This window comes from Neofelis nebulosa, chromosome 3, assembly GCF_028018385.1.
Source record: "Neofelis nebulosa isolate mNeoNeb1 chromosome 3, mNeoNeb1.pri, whole genome shotgun sequence".
Taxonomy (NCBI): Eukaryota; Metazoa; Chordata; class Mammalia; order Carnivora; family Felidae; genus Neofelis; species Neofelis nebulosa.
The window spans coordinates 189,427,314-189,444,898 of record NC_080784.1 but is presented as its reverse complement, the minus strand read 5'-3'; the positions used below and the strand labels follow the sequence as shown (position 1 = coordinate 189,444,898).

Sequence of the window (17,585 nt, the reverse complement as noted above, 5' to 3'; positions counted from 1 at the left end):
TGAATTTGGTACACAGACACCAAAACATTCAAGACAAATCACAATGGTAGGCTTTATGAGTGATGCTGAGGTCAGAAGAATAAACCTGAGCTGTGAAGTAAGTTTAAAAAATAGGAGTAAAAATGTTTTCAACATAGGAGGTGCAGGATGGAGCATTTTCTTGTTTTAGATCCAAGAGGGAAAACTCAACTTTAGATTTTGAAGTGTTTTCTACGGCATTTCAAAATTTCCAGAAGTATTCATGCTGGAAATTACCGAAGGCTTCAGTCAAATATTACCAATAGCAGAATTTTAGGAGCCTGATGTCTCCTAGTAACCATCATGGAAGAAAATCTCCTGATATTCCACAAGAACTGGAATAAAGGAGAGACTGAGAACTGGCAGAGAGGGTATTCCTAGCTTTTGGAATGGGGTACTTCCTACCGCACTATCAGACCCTTGAAATACAATCTGTCAAATTTCTTCCACTTGCGTTAGAAATGCATGTGGAGGGGCACCTGGGTTGCTTAGTTGCTTGAACGTCCAACTTCGGCTCAGATCATGATCTTGTGGTTCCTGAGTTCGAGCCCCATGTCTGGCTTTGTGCTAACAGCTCAGACCCTGGAGCCTGCTTCAGATTCTGTCTCCCTCTCTCTCTGCCCTCCCCCAGCTCACACACACACACACTCTCTCTCTCTCTCTCAAAAATAAATAAGCATTAAAAAAAAATTAGAAATACAAGGGGAAAGTTTGTAAAGTTTGGGAAAGTAATCTAATTTATAGGGCATGCAAATGATTAGTGAGGTCACCTGATCTCAGGATATCAATTTCCAAAGCTGTAAAATGGATATAAAATAATCATCCTAAAGAGTTGCCCTTGAGGGGAACCTGTGTGGCTCAGTCGGTTAAGTGTCCGACTCATGATTTCAGCTAGGTCATGATCTCACAGTTTGTGAGTTCGAGCCCCACGTCAGGCTCCGTGCTGACACTGCAAAGCCTGCTTGGGATCCTCTCTCTTTTCCTCTCTCAAAATAAATAAAAAAATAAAACCTTAAAAAGAAGGAAAAAAGAGTTGCACTTTATATATAGGCTACCTAACCACACTCACAAACTAGAGACCAAACATAACAACCATATTTTTAACCACCAATAAACCTAAGATATTACAGCATGTACAGCAAGTGTGCAAAAAAATTATCTTTAATATTCATATAATAATGTATGAATACATACGAAATAATAATAGTTTCCACTACTGAATGCCTGCTATGTGCCAAAAAACGTATTTAGACAATTTGTACGTGCTTCCATTTATCCTCCTAATGTCCCAACCACACCTGTTGGCTTCCAAATCCCATGCCCCTTCTATTGTGCTGTGTGTCTTCACTGAACAGTAAAGCACAGTGGTGAGGGGGGAGGGCCACCCGAGTCAGAGAGACTGGCATCTGAATCACACCTCTGCCACCTAACAGCCCTTGATTTGGGGCAAGCTGTTTCAAATCCCTACGACTCAATTTCTGTATTGATAAAATAGATGAGTAAGAAGTACCTCCCAGGGTTAACATGAAAGTTAAGATAACACATTTGCAGTAGTTGGCAAGTCGACTCTCTTAATATTCACTGATTAAATTTCCCCAATGCATTTCACGTGTCATTGCAGAAGAACTCTAGATAAGAGATACAAAAGGACACCAGAGAAGGTCAGCCAGCACTGTGCTTAATAGATTAAATCATGGATGGAATGGTAGAGGAACAAGGGGACTTAGGTAAGATCCAGCCAAATCTTTTCTAAGGAAAACCAGGGAAACCAAGGACAGAAGATTAATTATCAAACAATTATCCGGCAGTGCATCATGACCCAGAACCCAGAACCTTTGCAACTGGGAGTCAACAGCCCTGGCTCCTCTGTCACCCAGCTTCTTATTCTCCTTCGACTCCTTCTGCCAAAAAGAGTAAAAGGCTGTAGAATGTACCCACGGTACCCTCTGGAACAGACAGAGTGGGAAGGACCTGGCTGGTGCCTAGTGGCACCTTGAATAACCTCAACCAATCACTGTGGGGTGGAACCTATATTAGAACCTGTTCTTGCCGCTCATAAAATATATGAGCACTAAAAAGGGAGATAAGAAACATAAAATTTTGTACATTGATCAGGTACACATATCAAACTGCATGTAAGATACGTACACCTTAGCGTTCCGTTTTAGAACTTTAGGGTTTCCGCTGGAGGAACCTGGATGATCACTTAAGTTAATTAGCCCAACCCATTATTGTACAGAAGAAGCATTAAGTCCCTACCAGGTTAAGCGGGTAGTCATACTAGTCATTTGGCAGACACCGAATTTGAACCTACCTACTAGTGTCCAGAACCCCAGGCCAGTCCTGCATGCCTCCTACCAACCCCCCTGCTCAGCTGGCTTCTAACTGAACTATCACAACAGCAAAGCAAAACCAGGCATGTCTGAGTCAGAAGCAGCAAGAATGTCTTTCATAGAAGAAGGGGAAAACATTGTAAAAACAGAAGAACACGACATACGAAAACATCTAAAGACTTGCCTTTCCCTTTTTAAAAAATAAATAATTATGTAATGGACCTTCAGTGTAGAGGCCCCGGATACTCCATGCAAATTCGTCTCCTTTTCTTTCTAGAAATGGTATAAAATGTCATTCAGGGCAACGAAAAGGCAGTCATCTTCACAAAGGCCTCTTTCTATTCATCTCCTTAGTGAAATAAATGTGTCTGCTTTGTGAAAACAATGACTATTTTTAGACAAAAGTGAGACTACCACTACCACCACATGTGCTGGGCACGCTCCTAACAGCCCATGCTCAGGATGGCTCCAGGGTTGAACGTTTTCTACTATTTGTAAACAAAGGCCTTTTTCTGTTCGTTCACCCAGTCAGTACTTGCTAAGCATCTAGTATCACCTACCTACTCTGGGTCAGGTCCTGGGCTGATCCCTGGATAAACACGGGTGAATCAAATCCAGGGGATTCCTGCCCCTGCAGAGCATCGCGCCCAGAGTCAGTAAACAGGTAAACACCAGTCGACTGCAAAGTGTCGGAGGCATCATGGAAATGTAGTAAGTACCGTATGATAATGAGGGGAGGGGAGGGGAGGGACAGTATCTCTCAAACAGTAACAGTAAAACTGAGGCCCCCAAACAAGATGAAGAGAAATCAGAAGCGGGGAAGGACTGGGAAAACAGGAGACTATCTTCTGTGCATGGATTCAGTTGACCCAAGTCCCATTATCTGACCTGTCGTAGGCTCCAATCAGGTTTGTTTCTCAATGTATACTAATGGCCTACAACAGAAACATTCTGCACAACTGAGAGGTGATTTTGTCACTAGTGACAGCAGTAATAATAGCTACTATCCACGAGCACGTTCTGTATACCAGGTATTCCTGAGTTCCTTAATCCTCTCCATGATTCTTATACACACTCCTATTGTCAGTTAGAGGTCAGCTCTACAATACTAGATTAATTGCCAGCCTTAGGTTCAAGGCACATTCTAATGACGAGACCAAGCATGGCCTGCTTTGATTTAATTAGTTACTGTTTGCAAGCATCTAGGAATCTTGATCAAAAGGTGAGACCTTGATCAAACCTGTATCAAATAACATAATCCCCTTCACCCCAGGTAATCACCCTATACCTTATGTTTACCATCTCTTTGCCGTCCTTCCTCAGCTTTACCGCATCTACATATTTCCATTAAAAGCGAGCTGTTCCCATATTACTTTTTTCTTCACAAAAAAAGACGGCGGGGTGGATGTAATTTATGGGACTTAATTTTTTCACGTATGTTCCTAAGACTTACCCATACTGTTACACATTGTTGTCATTCATTAGTTCTGACTGCTGCATGATATCACAGTTTATTCATCCGCTCTCTCACCGATGGGCATTTGGGTTGCGTCCAGGTGTTTTCTATTGTGCACAGCGCTGCTATGAATATTCATGTGCATGCGTATACTCCTACACATGTACATACACACGCGCGCATGTGCCTGTTGCCTATGGGCAAGCTCACTCTCTGATTCCAGGAGTGGGGCTGCTGGGTCTCAAGGTGTGTGCATGTTTAACTTCAGATGGCAAAGCCTCCCCAAATCATCCACTTACATTTCCACCCACTATGTATAAAACATGTGGACCCACATGTTCTTCATGACCCAGCAGTGTCAGGCTTGACTTCTGCTGACGGAAAAGGCATAAATATTACCGCATTGTCTTAATTTGCATCTCCATGACCACCCATGCTGCTGAGTACCTCTTCCCGTGTATACGGACTCCCTCAGTGTATACATTCTCCTCTATGAAAAGCCTGTCCACTCTCACCACTTTTTCTACTGGGTCGGTTGGGACATTCTCATTGATTACAGTTTTTAATGTATTTTTTATCCTAATGTCCTTTCGGTGGTATGTATTAAGAAGAATGTCTTCCAGGTCTCCTAGGATTTCACTCATGTAGAATTTGAGAAACTCACCAGATGATCACAGATGAAGGGAGGGAAAAATAAGATAAAAACAGAGAGGGAGGCAAACCATAAGAGACTCTTAAATAGAACAAACTGAGGGTTGATGGGGGGGGGGGGTGGAGGCCAGGGGAGAGGGCAAAATGGGTGATGGGCATTAAAGAAAGCACTTGTTGGGATGAGCACTGGGTGTTGTATGTAAGTGACGAATCACGGGAATCTACTCCTGAGGTCAAGACTAGACTGTATGTTAACCAAATTGAGAGTAAAAAAAAAATAAAACAAACAAACAAACAAAAAAAGGAACAGCGTCTTCCAATTTGTTAGCTTGTCCTTCCACTTTCATTAAGGAATCTTAACAAAAGCTCTTATTTTTAATTCAGTTACAATTATCTCTCTTCTAGTCAATGCCTTTTAGTGTCATAATTAAGAAATCCCTTATCCCAAGAATGGTGGTATTTCCCACTATGAATTTTAGCATTTTGGCTTGACCATGTTAGTTTTTAATCCACCCAGAATTGACATCTTATAAGGCACAACTGTAATGTTTTTCCACGTGGATTTTCCCAGCTCCTTTTTATTTTACTGCAGAGGTCTCTCTCTCCCTAACTGATGAGGCGTGCAGCCTCAGTCTCACACCAAAGTTCCACATGGGTCTGCCTTGGGGTCTCCCTTCTGCTTGCACTGGTCTGTGTCCTTCTCCCTACACCAAATGCCTCGGTGTTCATGACAAGAGCCTCACAAGCTCTGATGATCAGAAGGGCAGTCTTCTCGCTCTACTCTTCCCGTGCAGAAAAGTCCTGGCTATCTTTATCTTCGGTCCTTTGCTTTTAATATAGATTTAAAAACCATCTTACTGAGTTTCGTAAAAAAATTATTTAATGTATATATTAATTTCAGAGGAACCACCACTTTTCTGATATTAAAACTACCTCTCCTTCAGCCTAGTATATCTTTCCATTTACTTAGGTCTTCTTTTAATACTTTATTACTATTTTGCCTGTAAATCGCGAACATCTTTTATTATTTCTTGGTACCTGATATTCTCTGATGCCACATAAATGGCACCTTCACATTAATTATGTTTTCTCAGAGTTCTATTTCTGCAAGCTAGCATCAAACTCCTGCATGTTCCCCCTTGGCTAAACCTTCCCATTACTTCAAATAATTTATCTGTGAATTACTGTAGGATTTTTCGTATATAAATAATCACATAATCTGATAACTCAATTATTATCCCCAATTTATGGGTGAGAAAACTCAAACATAGAAAAGCTAAACACAGGATCTTAAAGAGATATCTACACCCCCCACCATGTTCACTGTAACATTATTCACAACAGCCAAGAGATGGAAATAACTTACATGTCCATCAACTGGTAAATGGATAAAGAAAATGTGGTGCGTCCATACAATGGAATACTATTCAGCCATAAAAAGGAAGGAAATCCTATCCCATGCTACAACATGGATGAACCTCACTGAAGGACTTTACACGAAGTGAAATGAGCCAGTCAGTTGCAGAAGGATAAATACTGCATGAGTCCATTTGGATGAGGTATCTAAGTGGTCAAGCTCATAGAGGCAGCAAGTGAAACAGAGGTGGCCCAGAGCTGGGAGGAGAGGGGAGCAGGAAGTTGCTGTTTAACAGATATAGCATTTTAGTCACGCTAAAACAGGTTTCAGTCATGCAAGATGAAAAAGTTGTACAAATCTGCTATACAACATTGTACTTATATTTAAACTGTACACTTAAAAGTTTATGAAGAGGGTGTATCTTTTTGTTATATGTTTTTTGCAATTAACAGACAAAGTCAGGGGTGCCTGGGTGGCTTGGTCTGTTATGCGTCCAACTTTGGCTCAGGTCATGATCTCACAATTTGTGAGTTCAAGCCCCACATCGGGCTCTCTGCTGTCAGGATGGAGCCCACTTCCGATCTTCTGTCCCTTTCTCTCTCTGCCCCTCCCCTGCTTTTGCTCTGTCTCTTTCAAAATAAATAAATAAACTTAAAAAAACAAACGTTAAATAAACTGTCCATCAAAACAGTAAACAGTAAACCTGAGATCCAAATCCAGGCAGTCTGACTCTTAATTACGATATGGCACCACTTGCTATCATGCATACAGAAAAAAATATGCAAATATAGGAAATACGGAGAATTTTAGGTCTATTCATATGTTGAATAATTTTGTTTTTTTTTATACTTATCCTACAAGAATACTGTACTAAGCTTACATATAATAATTTACTTATTTGAAGTTACAAGTCGCATATTTTTAAACATGCTTTTTTAATGTTTATTTATATTTTGAGAGAGAGGGGGTGGTGCAGAGAGAGACAGAGACTGAATCTGAAGCAGGCTCCAGGCTGTGAGCTGATGATCCAGCACAGAGCCCGATGGGGGGCTCGAACCCACGAGCCGCGAGATCATGACCTGAGCCAAAATCGGACACCTAACTGACTCAGCCACCCGGGAGCCCCAAAAGTTGAATATTTTTTAAATTTTTCATATTTACCACACCTCACAAGTTTCTGATTTTTATATCTTCCAGTTAAATCTTTTTGAAGTTCCTATTTTTGTCATAAATAGGTGAAATAATTTTTAAAACTCTACTGTCAGAAAACACACTTTTCTCTTAGCTGAAGTCAGGGTCTTATAATTTTTTTAAATTAAATGTCTGCCACCATAACAGACATAACAAGTAGCAATGAATTCCCAAGGATAAAGAGACAAGCTCCCTAAGTCATGTGTTCAATTGTGAACTAAGAGTTCAAAACCTGAAATCTGGTAAGTGACACTTGGCTTAACTTTCGTTAAAGAAAAAACAACCTGAAGAAGTATTTTTTCCTTTTACAGTTAATAAAACATGAAATTACTTTCTAATACCAGTATTTTTTTCCCATTCCAGTTTTTCATTCTGACTTACCGCTTGGCAGACACTGGCATTTCTGGTTTGGGTCACTCCTCCCACAAAGACCACACAGGTCAGGAAAATATGAAAGCACAAGTTCACAAGCATATGCCAGCCCTTGAGACTGATCCTAATCAGACTGTTGAAAGAAAGAAACATTAATATTCAGGCTAGTCCATGTGAAGCAGGATACTATGATATTCATCCACAAGTCAGCAATTCCACCAGCACAAAAGGCCAGATGTAAAGGTTTCATGCTTAAACATTTTACTTAGAATACATACACTATCACACACACACAGGATTTGAGACATTTAAGTCAATACAGTGTCTTAACATTTAACTTTATGACCAAAAGAGACAAGTCGTTTATGGAACTACTGCACCCACGAAAGGCTAAACAAATTCTCCATAATAAGAAATATCTGGGCTTCTGTTATGATGTCTTCTGACGGCGGGATTACTTGTTTGTTTCCTAGAGGTTTCTGCAAGGTGCCAATCTCTACTTTTTCTGACCTACTAGGATAACGCGTCTAAATGCCCAGTGCATTTCTTCCTGGCCTTTCGTAACAAAATGCTGAAATCTTTCTTTTTTTAACATCAAAATCTCCTTTTGTTTCTTAACTAAATGTCAAGAAATGCCATATATGTCCAGCTTAAAAAGGAAAATACATTCTGGCAAAACCTCTTGTGAAGTGAATTTCTGCTTAGCAAATCCCTCTAGTTCCTACCATAAAATAAAAGTTTCTGTAGCTCTGCCTCCAATTAACAAAAACCATATCCCACACTGAAATGCCACAAACTTTCTTACAAATGCCATCTTTAAAATAAAGAATATCGCAACCTGCAAAAAGTCATAAAACACACATACCACCACAGTCTGGAGTTGGACGACACGGCTACGGGTAAGAGGCCTCCGGCTCCCCTCACCCATGGTTGTCCCCAAGCCTCACCTCCCCGCCTCCAACACATCCCTCCCATGTTCTTTCCCAGATACAAACAGACTGGATGCTATAAAAGACGAATTTACCACCGCATGGACTAATTACTTATGTCTCAAACTGCGTGAAATGAAGGAGGCTTGATGCGTTCTCAAGGAACTGCTCTTACTTTGGAAGGATAGCACGGTGTTAAAACTCAGCTTTATCCTCATTCAAGGTGAAAAACACCCTCCAAGTCAAAGTCCTCCATTCACCAAGTTCCCCTTCTTACCTGCGATGGTATATGTAACTGACGATGACCGCCAAGAGGCTCAAGAGAAGAATGACAGCGGTGGTGTAAACCACGGGGTGCAGAAGACTGGCCGCCTGGGTGTAGAGTTCAGATCCCGTCAAATCCTGGGGGGAGAAAAGAAAGGACCATTCTGGGAGCACTGTTCTGGACACGCGGAGATGTTCTCCAGAGACTAAAACACTCTGACCTTTATGACGTCTTCATTTTATTCGAGGACCAATGTTTCATGCTGTTTTCCTCACACCTTACTCTGCCTGACTCCCACCGTGTAAACTACTACGGTGTGTGCACTTAGGCTGTGTTCGTGTATGTGTGTATGTGTACACACACACATGCATACATACATACATACACGCACACACGTACCTTGTTCTACGTCGGCTTTGCAAATCTGCATACTGACTTTGCTACAAGGGTGACGGACAGCAGCAGCCTTGTGATAAGGCACAGCCCAGCAGTACCTCCGAGACAGCCAAGCCCAGACAGACGTTCCCAACCATGTAGGGCAAGCTTAGCTCCAAGGCCAGCAAACACAAGTGGACTAAACACCGTGTAAGGCGCTGGGGACACAGGGGTCAGACATGGGTCCTGCCCGTGAAGAAATGTGAGTCACAGGGGAGGGGGATGCACGATCAGATCACAACAACGTCTGAGGACAGTAAAGGCAACACGGTTTTGGGAGCGAAGAGCTCAAAAATCAATACCGTAAAATAACGGCAAATCACTCATTTGGCATTTATGATAATCCAGGCACTAGGCCAGCACCTTACAGCAAGTTAACTCTATGAGCTACACAAATCACGGGCCCCATTTTATAGTTTGAACAACTGAGGAGCAGAGAGGTTAAGTTCCGTGAGGATTAGGTCCAAGAGAACGTGGCTGCCAAGTCTGTGTTCTCCAACACGATGCAGACAGTGCCCCCACTACAATGAAAACAGTAGACACATAAGGCTTCTTCCTCGTAAAGGACCAAAACAGGCTGGGAACGCGGCTTCCGTGCCGGCCACAGCCACCATGCCAGACAATAAGGGTTGTAGAAGTCCAAGCTGTAGAGTCACCAGATCCCGTCACCACATGATCTTTCTAGACAGACTCTGGAGGCTACAAAATGACAGCTGGATGCAGGAAGTAGTTCACAGGAAACACATCTTTAATCCGAAGGTGCCGGACACATCCAGAAAAGCTAGATGGAAAAGGGGGCAAATTTTCCCACAGAAGAATGGGAAGCCGACACAATACAATTATGGATCTAAAAAGATCTTATCAGAACACCTTAACAAGCCCCTCACCGTAACAAATGATGAACAGAGGCTCACGGAGCCTGACAAAAATCACGGTTAATAGGAAACTGGAGATGCAACAAGGGAAATTGAATTCCAGTCTGAGTGTTCCACTACGCTGTGATGAGTCTCAAACCTGCAATTCATCTATTTATTTGACAAACGTTAATTGGGTACCCGCCACGGCCAGGAGCTGTGCCAAACCCCGGGTATTCAGCGAACCGCGGAACACAGTCCCAGCCCTCGAGAGCTGACAGGCTGTAAACTAAGTACCAAAAAGAGAAAATACAAGAGAAAAGTCCTATGGCCACAAGGTCTGAGCAACCAGCCCTTGTGAGATGCCCACGAGATTAGTCAATAGCACAGGGCCTCAGTGTGTTCACATTTTGCCACAAGTCCAGAATATCAATGGGAAAACTCAAAAACACACTGGGGCAACGAGAGCCAGTTAGATGCTAGTAAAAGCAGACACGTTTCTTCTTCATTTCTACAGGAAACTACTATTCCAGTGCACGATGAATAACTGAAGATAAGCTTTCAGTAGCCAGGGTTTGGTCTTCAGACTCTTTCCGTGCACCACTCATTGTACGTTCCTCTAGGAAACGTTCAGTAACACGTCCCCACTTACGTGCTGGCTAAGTGATTCCGGAAGAGTTAACCCACTATACAGTGAAGACACCACCAATCACCTGGCAAGGTCTGGGTATGAGCCGGCGGGGGGCATGCAAACGTGCCATCCATGGGCCTTGTTGAGAGTAACAACACAGGTGGCTGCATAATAGCTAATGAAACTTTGGGGAGCCTGGGTGGCTCAGTCGGTTGGGCATCTGACTTCGGCTCAGGTCATGATCTCACGGTCCGTGAGTTCGAGCCCTGCGTCAGGCTCTGTGCTGACAGCTCAGAGCCTGGAGCCTGCTTCAGATTCTGTGTCTCCCTCTTTCTCTGCCCCTCCCCTGCTCATGCTCTGTCTCTCTCTGTCTCAAAAATAAATAAAAACATAAAAAAAATTTTTTTTTTTTAAAATAGCTAATGAAACTTCAAACTTCCAATTCAGTTCTCAAAATATACCGTGTATAGTAATTACATTTAAAAGCCAGCACTGTGGAGCTTGGGTGGCTTGCTCAGTTAAGCGTCTGACTCTTGATTTTGGCTCAGGTCACAATCTCACAGTTTGTGAGATCAAGCCCTGGGTCGGGCTCTGTGCTGACAGCATAGAGCCTGGTTGGGAGTCTCTCTCTCTGCCCCTCCCCCACCCTCTCTCTCCTCAAATAAACAAACAATATTTTAAATAAAATTTAAAAAATAAAAGCAATTAGTATTTTCAAAAGCCAAGTAAATAAAACACAGTAGATGAAAGAAACTAGAGGCTGAAATAAAGGGCAAAGACTCTTATAATTCCAAGTTATAGCTAGAGAAAGGCACAGGTGCTACTGTCACCAGTTTCACAGGGCACTGCTTCTATTGGGGCATATTTACGCATCTTGAGAGACAGAGAGCCGGAGTTGGGGGTGTGACCAGAAAGAAAGGGAAAAAGAGAATCCCAAGCAGGCTCCGCACATCAGCACCGAGCCCGACACAGGGCTCGAACTCACAAACTGCGAGATGGGGATCTGATCTTACAACTTAACTGACTGAACCACCCAGAGGTGCCCTACTGGGGCATTTTTGATGGTCACAACGAACTGACCTGCCCAAATGGAAAAGAACTCCTGCTGAGAGACTGACCAAGGAAAGGGATAAAGTGCCAGGCAGTAAACAGTTAACTTTAGGCTTTGAGGGCCAAGGGAGAAATTGAGGCTATTCTGCAGGTACTTATGAACCACTTAGTATATAACCATTTAAAAAAAGCAGCTGACTGCTCTGGGCCACCATGATTTACAGATGTCAGGTATAAAGGAAACAAAATAAGGTAAGAAATCCTCCTATCTTGATGGCATTAAAATACAAGAATATAAGACTACTGAGACAACTGAGGAGATTAGGATAGTATAGAAGTTAAATATCTAAAGCAACAAAATATAAATCTGAATTAAAATTATTTTCAGTTATATACATAAGCTTTGTGATACACTAGCACAAAGATCACTAATACACCACCCAAATATATGACCACCAGGAAGTACCTTTGAGGAGAGAAAAACTCAACATTTGCAAGTGTACATAACAGACCATCAGAGTGATACTGTTCACTATTTACAGTAAAAATTTTAAGAAAATAATGGAGAAAGGAAGTGAAAAGTATAGTTTTTCATAGAAGCTAACTTTGCCAGAGCAGGCAGAAGGTATCCAAACACCTGAAGGTGTTCCAAAAAAACAACAAAAAAACCCCACACAAAGATGATGATTAAGGACCCAAATAAAGGGAAGAAGAAGAGTTTTTTTTTTTTTAATTTTTTTTTTTTTGCAACGTTTTTTTTTTTATTTATTTTTGGGACAGAGAGAGACAGAGCATGAACGGGGGAGGGGCAGAGAGAGAGGGAGACACAGAATCGGAAACAGGCTCCAGGCTCCGAGCCATCAGCCCAGAGCCTGACGCGGGGCTCGAACTCACGGACCGTGAGATCGTGACCTGGCTGAAGTCGGACGCTTAACCGACTGCGCCACCCAGGCGCCCCAAGAAGAAGAGTTTTTGAAAATCTTTGTTAACTTGATAAAAATAGATTCATACATTTGCATGTTACTTCTAGCCCAAGACTTACTAAATATAAAATCACTGGCAGTTTTAAATAATCCATTGTCATTATATTAATAATAAGAGTAATTATAGGGGCAGCTGGGTGGCTCAGACAATTAAGCATCTGACTCTTGGTTTCGGCTCAAGTCATGATCTTTTTGTGAGTTCCAGCCCCACATCAGGCTCTGCGCTGGCAGGGTGGAGCCTGCTTGGGAATCTCTCTCCCTGTCTGCCCCTCCCCCACTTGTGTTCTCCCTGTCTCCCTCATATAAAAAATAAAAAAGTATAAGATTAACTATCAATCTGTAATTATGTAAACTCACCATGATCTGAAGAATGGAATCAAGTTCAAAGAAAATACCACAGGGTATCCCGTTTGTCAGACTACAAAGAAGTATTAAAAAGCTCACCAAAAATAAAATTTAAAAGTAGCTCTAAAATAAAAAATGAAGAATTAATAAAGGATATGACTTCTATGCTGCTTTTAATTTTTCCCCTATGGAACAAAAAGGCTCCCCCTACCTCACACCATATACAAAGGTCAATTCCAGTCGAAATCATGGACCTATATGTAAAAGATAAAAAACATTAAAGCTTCTTAAAGAAAACAAAGAGTATCTTCATAATCTTGAGATAGGAAGAGTTTTTTAAAAGAGGAAATAAAAAGCACTAACTATAAAAAGCAAAACTTTAGAAAAATTAAGAAACTCTGTACATAAAAAGACAACATTAAAAGAAAAAGGAAAAAGTCGCTTTTAAAGACTGAATGCTTGCACCCCTCCCAAATCCATATGTTGAAATCCTAATTCCCAATTTGATGGTATTAGGAGGTGGGGTCTTTGGGAGGTGATTAGGACAGGATCGTGGTCTCATGACTGAGATTAGCACCTTTATAAAAGAGACCACAGACAGCTTCCTTGCCCTTTCCACCATGTGAGACACCATCTATGAACCAACAAGCAGGCCCTCACCAAACACTGAATCTGCTGGCACCTTGATCTTGGCCTTCTCGCCTCCAGAACTGTGAGAAATCTGTTGCTTATATAAACAGTATTCTGTTACAACAGCCCAAACTCATTAAGGCATGCATGCCCTGGGAGAAAAGACTTTTTTTTTTAATTTTATTTATTTATTTTGAGAGAAAGAGCACATGCACGAGGAGGGGAGGAGCAGAAAGAGGGAGAGAGAGAGAGAGAGAGAGAGAGAAAGAGAGAGAGAGAGAGAGAGAGAGAGAGAGAGAGAGAGAGAATCCCAAGCAGGCTCTGTGCTGTCAGTGCAGAGCCTGACGCGGGGGTCGATATCACAGACCATGAGGTCATGACCTGAGCCGAAATGAAGAGTTGGACGCTCAACCGACTGAGCCACCCAGGAGCCCCTGGGAGAAGACATTTTAAACACATAAATCCAACAAAGAGCTCCTATTCACAATTCATATCAACAATTCCTATAAATCATAAGAAAAAAACAGATACCAAACTAAAAATAGGCAAGATTTATATGTAGAATCTTAAAAACAAACAAAGCAATATAAATGAACAAAATACAAACCAACCAACCTCACAGAGAGAGATCATTTTTGTGGTTACTAGAGGCAGAGCATGGAAGGAGGGAGGACAGCTGAAGATGGTTAAAAGGTACAAACGTCCAGTTATAAGATAACACTACTGAATAATATATTTGAAAGCTGCTGAGAGAGTAGAGCTTCAAACTTTCCTTTCTTTCTTTTTTAGTATCTATATGAGATAACACATGTTCATTAAGCTTACTGTGGTGATCATTTCATAATATATGGAAGTCTAGTCATGCTGCACACCTTACACAGTGTTGCATGTCAATTATATCTCAATAAAACTGAATGAGAAAAATAAAAGCCAAAGATAATGAAAACAAAGAGGCAAGATTTGAGCAAGAACTTCACAATAAGGGGATACCCAAACTCACAACAAGAAAATGGAGAGGTGTTCAGCATCACGAGTCAACAGAGAACGACAAATTAAAACCACAACGATATATCATAATACCCCCACCAAAGGCTAAAATTAAAGACTTAACACTAGCAACCACTGGCAAGGATGTGGAGCAATGAAAACTCTCATTACTGGTGAGACTATAAACCAAAATAACCACTCTGGTCAACTGTATGGCATTAGCTACCAAAGCTAAATATACGGGTACATACAATCCAGTAATCCCACTCCTGAGTGCCTCTGTCTGCCAAAAACCAAGTATGTGAATACTCGTAGCAGCTTGCTTTGAATGCCTGAACCTAGCAACAGCTCAAATGCCCATAAAGAGTAGAACATACAAGTTTTGGTATTTTCCTCCAAAGAACTATGTAGCATGAAAAAGAATACGCTGCTGCCATATGTAAAAACAAAGATGCATTTCATAGATGTAATGATGGGAAAGGCATCAGATATAAATGAGTACATGCTGTAAAATTCCCATTTTATGAAGCTGAAAAGCAGGCAAAACTGATCTATGGTGATAGACATAAGGGGGTGGGGGGATACCTCTTGAGATGATGGTGGGATTAACTAAAAAGAAGCACAGGAGAGCTAACAAGTGCTCGAGCAAAAATCTTGATCTTGATGGTAGCCAAATGTGCATATTCACATAAAAATATCATTAAGCCAGACACTTCAGATCTATCTGTGCACTCTGCCCAATACCTCCACGGAACACAACTGGTCCCCTTTGATTACCAATCCCACTTTAGAAAATTTATCCTGCAGATTTTCTGTTAAATGTGCAAACTAATATTGTGCACGGCAATTACTAGAAACAAAAGAGAGGAATACCTAAATAAATCATGGTAGGGGCATAAATAATATTCAACAGTAAAAAAGAATGAGGAAGATATAGAAAGATTTCTGAAAGGAGATTTAGTAGAGTGATTAAGAACACAGATTTCTGGACTCTGAATTCAAATCTCAATTGCGACACTAACTTTATCAAGTCGGGCGGTGCTTAACCTCGCTATGCCTCAGGTTCTCCATCTGTCAACTGTGGGTAATGATAATAGTATTAGACCTTGTGAGGTAGCTCTGATGACCAAATAAGTTGATGCATGTAAAGACTTCAGAAGAATGCCCAATACATGAGCACTTAATGAAAATTAGCCACCAGAATCATATCATCCTAAGGTATCATCATAAAGATATCTTTATTATAAGATAAATTGTTCCGTGGACATCATCATCATCATTAGATACACAGAAAAAAAGCATGGCCTGAAACAACATTTGCAGCATGCAGCCTTCATGTAAAAATGGAAGAAAAGAGGACTACCTATTCATTTTGTTTCAACATACATGAACATCTCTTCAACAACAGGAAAGAAACTTTTATTAGTGACAGGTTACCTATTTGGTGCAGGATGACTGTGATGGGGGAGAGGGGTGGAGGTCAAGTTTTCACTCTACGTTAATGTGCAGAAATAATCAAAACATTTGATCTGTGTGAATGTAGAACCTATTTAAGAATTATAAAGAAAAAAAACCCAACGGTGCTAACATTCACGTTCAGTTATAGAGTAGACAAAGCTGTAGTTTGCTTTCATTCAGCAAGTTTTATACAAACAAAGATTCAAACCTGCACTAGAAAGACGTAAAAACAAATGAGTACTCTTTAGTTTCATGTATTTCTGTGTGAATACGGTAACAAAAAGGAATCAAGGCACTGAGGTTATTACACATTTTTGTGCCTATCACCGACTAAAGTATTAAGTGCTATGTAAATTGTCTGACCCTACTCATCGCCTCCTGGCTATTCAGGTTTTTTTGTCTCCTACTCACCCCAACTTCTAGGAATCTTCCTGCCTCAATTCCTATTTTTCGGATCATATAATTCCAACAAACCCAATTTCTATGTAAGTTTTTTCTCTCCCATCAAGACTGAGGATAGACACGATTGGTTACCACAGGACATCTACTAAATCAAACTACGGTATCTATTCCAGATTTGCAAACCAATATATTCTTTCTGTCTCATTTTTTTAAATACAAAGTTATTTAAAACCAGATCAGAAAAAAGATTTTTAAGGCCGAATTAGGAATTTAGATTTTCTATATAAAGCCATGTATTTTAAGACAGTTTTCAAGAAAAATAGGATTTTATCTATTATTCAAAATAGTGTCAGGTAAGGAAAAAAGATGCTGCCTTCCATTATTTTGAAGACACCACTTTTATCTTAGACATATATTTACTTAAGAATAGGTATAATTTAATTAGCTCTGCCTTTATGTTTAATTAGCAACTCTAAAAATCCCATATACTAACTTTATTATAATTTTGTCAATAATTTCAGATACATTTCACTTTGCAGCCTCTAGATGGCACAGTTATATTTTTAAAAAGCAAAAGAAAGGGATATTCTGTGAAAATAGAAAAATATCTCAATACTGTATTTTAGCTTTAAATAAGAACTGTGTATTACATTTTTTAAAAGATGAAAAGCATGAAAGATAAAATAGCTTATTCTTTCTAGAAAAGGATTATACCAATTTAAATAGTTTAGAAGAACTAAGGAAGTTAAAAATAGATGCTTTAAACTAGTATTAAGTAAAAATAAAAGTTTCACACGTGCAGTATCATGTCATTAACAGTGAAGCTTATAAAATGCCTTTTGTGTGTGTTTTGTTTCATTTATTTTACCCAACTTTTTCTGATTATTATATAAAGTTCAGACAATGCTGTATCTCTAGTATTTTTCCTCCAGTACTTTCTAGTTTCATGTTATTTTATAATCAAAACCTGAATGACAACACTTTCGAAGTGAAACAAAATGCCTCATACGTTAATTAATGCTTCATGCTTTAATGTGAAAGGTTACTACAAAATAATAAAATGTGAACTTACAGACACCAGACTTACAGACATCAAACATCTTCTATTTGTCAGAAGCCTAAACTTATCAACAAGAACCATGCACAAGAAAAGGATCAATGACTTAAACAAATATGGCTGAGTGTGACTAGTGTAGACTCTATCCACCGTCAGCCAAGCTAAATAACCCACATATTAA

At 40.4% G+C, this 17,585-nt stretch overlaps 1 protein-coding gene across 3 annotated transcripts in view; it reads right to left on the bottom strand.

The window, feature by feature from the left end:
• The window catches only part of ADGRA3 (adhesion G protein-coupled receptor A3), a 133,994-nt gene that overhangs the window by 7,095 nt on the left and 109,314 nt on the right, over positions 1-17,585 (bottom strand). For all 3 annotated transcript variants that reach the window (XM_058722965.1, XM_058722963.1, XM_058722964.1), the window contains 2 exons: positions 8,585-8,709; positions 7,388-7,511 (listed from right to left, as the gene is read on the bottom strand). In XM_058722965.1, the coding sequence (XP_058578948.1) occupies positions 7,388-7,511; positions 8,585-8,709 (249 nt within the window). The remainder of the gene's footprint in view (positions 1-7,387; positions 7,512-8,584; positions 8,710-17,585) is intronic.